This window comes from Cajanus cajan, chromosome 9 (genome assembly GCF_000230855.2).
Source record: "Cajanus cajan strain Asha chromosome 9, NIPB_CcT2T_4, whole genome shotgun sequence".
Taxonomy (NCBI): domain Eukaryota; kingdom Viridiplantae; phylum Streptophyta; class Magnoliopsida; order Fabales; family Fabaceae; genus Cajanus; species Cajanus cajan.
Genome location: NC_138525.1, coordinates 46334480 through 46340108, shown reverse-complemented (window position 1 = coordinate 46340108; position 5629 = coordinate 46334480). Strand labels below are relative to the sequence as shown.

The following is a 5629-nucleotide window of genomic DNA, read 5'->3' as shown; positions in this document are numbered from 1 at the left end:
ATCTCTATCTGCTACATCAACCCACTCGGCTTCTGATGCTCAACCTTTGCCTTCTGACATGTCAGACAGGGCGCCACATACTCAACGATCTCCCTCTTCATACCAGACCACCATAAATTCTTCCTGAGGTCTTGGTACATCTTAGTCATACCCGGGTGTATGTTGAGCCTACTCTTGTGGCCTTCTTCCAATACAGCCCTCCTCAGCTCAGCATCCTAAGGTAGGCAAATCCTGCCTCTGAACCTCAAGATCTCATCTTCTCCCAGCTCAAAACCAGCAGCCTTCTTGGTACCCAGCAAACCAAGAAGTCTCACCAACTCTTCATCCTGCAACTGCTTGAGTCCAACCTGCCTCAAGAACTCATTAGTTATGGTAACTGCCCCACAACTAATGTGATCCTGAGCTAACTCCACACAGAGGTTCAAATCTCTGAATTTCTCGACTAGCTCCAGCTCTCTTACCATCATACTCGACATGTGGATAGACTTCCTACTCAGCGCATCTGCCACCACATTGGCCTTACCCGGATGATACATCAACTGAAAATCATAATCCTTCAGAAATTCCATCCACCGCCTCTGCCTCATGTTTAGCTCCTTCTGATCAAACAAGTACATCAGACTCCTGTGATCACTGAAGACGCTGAACTGGGCACCATATAAGTAATGCCTCCAGATCTTCAAGGAAAACACCACAGCTGCTAACTCCAAGTCATGAGTGGGATAATTCCTCTCATGAATCTTCAGTTGCCTTGAAGCATATGCCACCACTCTCCCATTTTGCATCAGCACACAACCCAAACCCTGATGAGAGGCATCACAGTACACGTCAAAAGGCTCACTAGAATCTGGCAACACTAGAACAAGAGAAGTAGTCAACCTCCTCTTCAGCTCATCAAAGCTCCGCTCACAGGCATCAGTCCAAATGAATGGCTGCTCCTTCCTAGTCAGCTAGGTCAGAGGCGCTACTATCTTAGAGAATCCTTCAATGAACCTCCGATAGTAACCCGCTAAGCCCACAAAACTCTGAATATCCGTGACAGTCCTCGGGCATTCCCACTGCAACACCGACTCCACCTTAGCCGGATCAACAGCAATCCCCTCAGCTAAAATCACGTGGCCCAAGAACTTCACCTCATCCAACCAGAACTCACATTTTGAAAGCTTAGCATACAGCTGCTTCACTTTCAAAATCTCCAACACCGTCCTCAAGTGCTCTCCATGTTCCTCTAGGTTTCTTGAATAGATCAAGATATCATCAATAAACACCACCACAAATTTATCCAAGAACGGTCGGAAGATCCTGTTCATGTAGTCCATGAACACTGCGGGGGCGTTGGTCACACCGAACGGCATCACAACATATTCATAGTGACCATACCTAGTCCTGAAAGAAGTCTTCGGTATGTCACCCTCCTTCACCCGAATCTGGTGATATCCTGACCTCAAGTCGATATTAGAAAACACTGACGCGCCCCTTAGTTGATCCATTAAGTCATCTATCCAGGGAAGTGGATATTTGTTCTTAATGGTCAACTTGTTTAGCTGCCGGTAATCAACACACAGTCGACTACCTCCATCCTTCTTCCTTACTAACAACACCGGAGCACCCCACGGCGAAACACTCGGCTGCACCAACTACTTTTTCAACAAGTCCTCCAACTGACCTTTCAGCTCAGCCAGCTCAGTAGGAGCCATCCTATAAGGAGCCACCGACACTGGTCCCGCACCTGGAACCAGGTCAATGCTAAACTCCATCTCCCTAACCGGAGGCAACCCAAGCACCTCATCTGGGAATACCTTAGCAAAATCCCGTACCACATCGATTTCAGAAATGACCCGCTCAGTCTCAACACTCAATGCAGCAAGCAGAAGACAGCATTCTGCCCTATCTCTCAGCAAGGACTCAGCTTGGCCAGCTGAGATCAACATCTCATCCTCCTCCTGAGGAAAGATCAACCGCCTATTGGCACAATCTATTAGAATGCGATTGGTAGACAACCAATCCATTCCCAAGATTATGTCAATATCCACCAAAGGTAAACAAATTAGGTTCACCTTGTACTTCTTCTCATTCATTACAACCGGGCAACCCACACACAATTCAGAAGCAATCACAGGAGCAGAAGCGGGCGTCGACACTAGCAGTCTCAACCCCAAATCACACACAGGCACACCCAACATAGCAGCACATGCATAAGATATAAAGGAATGTGAAGCACTAGAGTCAAACAGAATCATCACATCCTTACCAGCAGCTTTTCCCTTCCCCTTCACAAGATCAGAAGAAGTCGAAGCCTCAGCACCTGTCAAGGCAAACACCCTACCAGCAGTAGTGGGTCTGTCACCCCTCTGAGTATCAGCTCTCTGTGCACTACTCCTCAGAGTCTCAGCCCTCTGCCCATCACTCTTCTGAGTTCTCCTCTCTGGTCTGCTCCTAGTGGGACAGTTGGCCGACTCGTGGCCCATCTGATGACATCTGAAATAGCGGCTCTCCGTGTGCGGATAGTCCCTGACAAAGTGGGGCCCAACACACCTGAAACACCTCAGAGTGGCACCTCCACTCTGTCTACCTCCACTAGCAGCACTAGAAGATTACCGAGCAACATAACCCCCTTGCTGTGACTGGGGCCTGTCGTACGGCTTCCTCTGACTCTCCCCCTTCTTGGACCCAGATGGCCCTCCAGCAGTCCTCACAACCCGGTTGCCACCCTCCAACCGCTCCACCACTTTTGACTTCTCCACTAAGGCCAGGAACTCAGTGATGGCCATGGGCACCACCACTCTCTTCAGCTCATATCTCAAGCCATCAACAAACTTCCTGCATTTCCAGGCCTCAGCTATACCATGCGAATAAAAACGAGTCAGGTGCTCGAATTTCATTGCATATTTAGAAACCGTCATCCCTCCCTGGTGTAGCCTCAAAAACTCAGCCTCCTTAGCGTGTCTCACGCTCTCAAGGAAATACTTTTCCATGAACACCGTCCTGAAGCATTCCCAGTCGACTGTAACTCCTCTGGCAACAAGCATCTGACAGGTACCCCTCCACCAATGTTCAGCCTCCCCCACAAGCATATACACAACATACACTAACCTCCTCTCTGGAGGACATCCCAGGACAGTAAAGATCTTCTCTAGCTCACAAATCTAGCGGTCAGCTACCTCTGGATCTGCATCCCCTGCAAACTGTGGAGGATTACACTTCCGGAACTTCGCAAGATCCTGGCTTTCCTGTGACCCTTCAGGTCTTGCTGCACTAGCTGCAGCTCTCTCAGCCTCTATCCTAGCAAAATAGGCATTTTTCTGTTGCATAGCCATGGCCATCATCTCTATGGCACGGGCTATCTGCTCATTGGTCTTAGTCATCGTCTACAAAAATAACAGCATATTTAGTAAACAATAACTAAACCAAACAATAATGAACAGCACAACAAATCATCATAGCAATTTTTAGCACAGTAGACATCACAGCTGGTCACTACACACGGTACAATACACTAGAAACACCAGACAGATAGAACAAGTATATGAATATAGGATCTAGAATATATAAATATACAAAGTTCCAGTCTGAATAGGGTTAGAGTGTACAAAAGATACATCAATCAATTGCTACACCGAGTAGCCAAACAACAAAATACAGACATCCTAAGAGGATTAGCTCCAACTGCCAGCTACAACCCAACTACTAGCCACCGACCTATTCCTGCCCTGCTCCCATACATAGTATGATCATTGCAGTCCAAACATCATGGAAACAACAAAAGGGTAAGCTAGTGTAAAGAAATCAACATACATATAGAATATACAATGGAAATATCTACCACTATTAGTACACCCACACAGCTTACACTACATCACAACCATTCAGCTAGATCAGCACCGCTCAACGGCTATAACAGCACCACCCTAGTGGCTGTAGACCCCTAAAATTGTCCGGGTCAGAAATAAGACTCGAAGACTCTCGAAGATCAAAGGAAAGTCAGCCAAAGGGACTCTTACAAGACCGTGGGATGACAATCTGTAGGTTTAGAGGTCTTAGAGTAGCAAAAAATAAGAAAGTGGAGGGAATGAAGCCCAATACGGCCTCCCAAAAGTTCAATACGGCCGTATTGAACATTTTAAACTACAATACGGCCGCACTGAACTCAATACGGCCGTATTGAAGTTTCTGAACTTCAATACGGCTGCACTGAAGAGTCTACCATGAGGGAGAGTTGGTAATGAAGAAATTGCTACCAACTCGAAAGGACAAAATCGGAAAGTGGGCCCCAAATCACGGAGGACCATACGTGGTAAAACGAGCCTTCTCAGGAGGAGCATTGATCCTCACAGACATGGATGGAGAAGAACTTCGATACCCAGTCAACACTGACGTGGTAAAGAAGTACTATGCTTGAAGACGTTGCTTGCATAGGCCCGCTAGGATGAAAACCCAAAAAGGGCGTCCCAGGCAAAAGTTAGGGCAAAATAAAAAGCCCGCCAGTACAAGGGTACTAGGCAAAACAAAGGCAAAATTATCCCCGCTAGGATACGTCCTAGGCAAAAGTTAGGGGCAAAAGAATAAGATGTAAAAGCAAAGCAAGCAACGGTCACTTGAATCGAAAACCGAAAGGCGGTTCAAGTGATTATCTTCTAGAAGCAAGCGTCTTGCAGCATCTACGCTCCTGGCTCAGGCATCTCACCCGAAGCAACTAGGGGAATGTAAAGAGCAACAATTACGGATATAATTGTTAAGCCCAATGTATATAGCCTACCCTGGCTAGCCATTCTTCAGAAATTTCCTTCGGTATATCTTTCTGTAAAAACACTTGTGAATATCAATAAAATATCTATTCATTTTCTCTTCTCTCTTGACCATGTGATTATGCCTCTAAAATTGGTATTTCATAAAAATTGTACGAAATTCCTTTAATAATCAGTCAATAAAGAAAATTGGAGGGGTTCCTATAAAATCCATAATCTCCTGCATAAAAGGCTCACAAAAATATTCCCTCACGTCGATGACAGAAATTCCTCCAAGAAAAGGAGGATAGGGAGAGCCATTCATTTTTCTAAAAACATTAAATAATCAAACTTGCATTTTTGCATCACACACACATTAGTTGCACATTCAAAGACCTTATCATGAGGCAATTGCATAAAATAGAAAAATAGAAAAATTGCTTGTGTATGACAACAGTCAACAGAAAAGGCCAAAAAACGACAAAAAGGCAAAAATACAGAAGAAGCCAAAAAACGACAAAAAAAGGCAAAAATACAGAAAAAGCCAAAAAACGACAAAAAAGGCAAAAATATAGGAAAAGCCCAAAAACGACAAAAAAGGCAAAAAATTTAGAAAATCAATCGCATCGTACAGAATAACTGAGCCTGGAGAGGCTTGCCGAAATAATACTCTCTCAGAATAATTGAGCCTGGAGAGGCTTGCCAAAATAATACTCGTACAGAATAATTGAGCCTGGAGAGGCTTGCCGAAACAATACTCCCACAGAATAACTGAGCCTGGAGAGGTTCGCCGAAATAATACTCAACAAATTGTACAGAATAATTGAGCCTGGAGAGGCTCGCCGAAATAATACTCCCCAGAGATATCTCAGCTTCCACTCACAGGCCAAATTCCCCAGTGAAAG

At 45.4% G+C, this 5629-nt stretch overlaps 1 protein-coding gene across 1 annotated transcript; it reads right to left on the bottom strand.

The window, feature by feature from the left end:
* Window positions 1–215: 215 nt before the first annotated feature.
* On the bottom strand, window positions 216–3074 carry LOC109793986 (uncharacterized). The gene is made up of 4 exons (XM_083064340.1): window positions 2599–3074; window positions 2306–2511; window positions 1800–2140; window positions 216–347 (listed from the first exon to the last, which is right to left on the bottom strand). Exons 1-4 carry the CDS (start codon window positions 3072–3074, stop codon window positions 216–218), a joined length of 1155 nt encoding a protein of 384 aa, XP_082920466.1.
* Between the last annotated feature and the right edge of the window lie 2555 nt (window positions 3075–5629).

Bases quoted from the DNA above. Each gene is read 5' to 3' on its own strand.
- LOC109793986 (XM_083064340.1), bottom strand. From the start codon at position 3,074: ATGCTTGTGGGGGAGGCTGAACATTGGTGGAGGGGTACCTGTCAGATG. The intron at 2,512-2,598 runs GTAATCTTCTAG...CCACTTTGTCAG, and splicing joins CAAGGGGGTTATGTTGCTCG to GGACTATCCGCACACGGAGA. The intron at 348-1,799 runs GTATTCCCAGAT...TTCTTGAGGCAG, and splicing joins TGGTACGGGATTTTGCTAAG to GTTGGACTCAAGCAGTTGCA.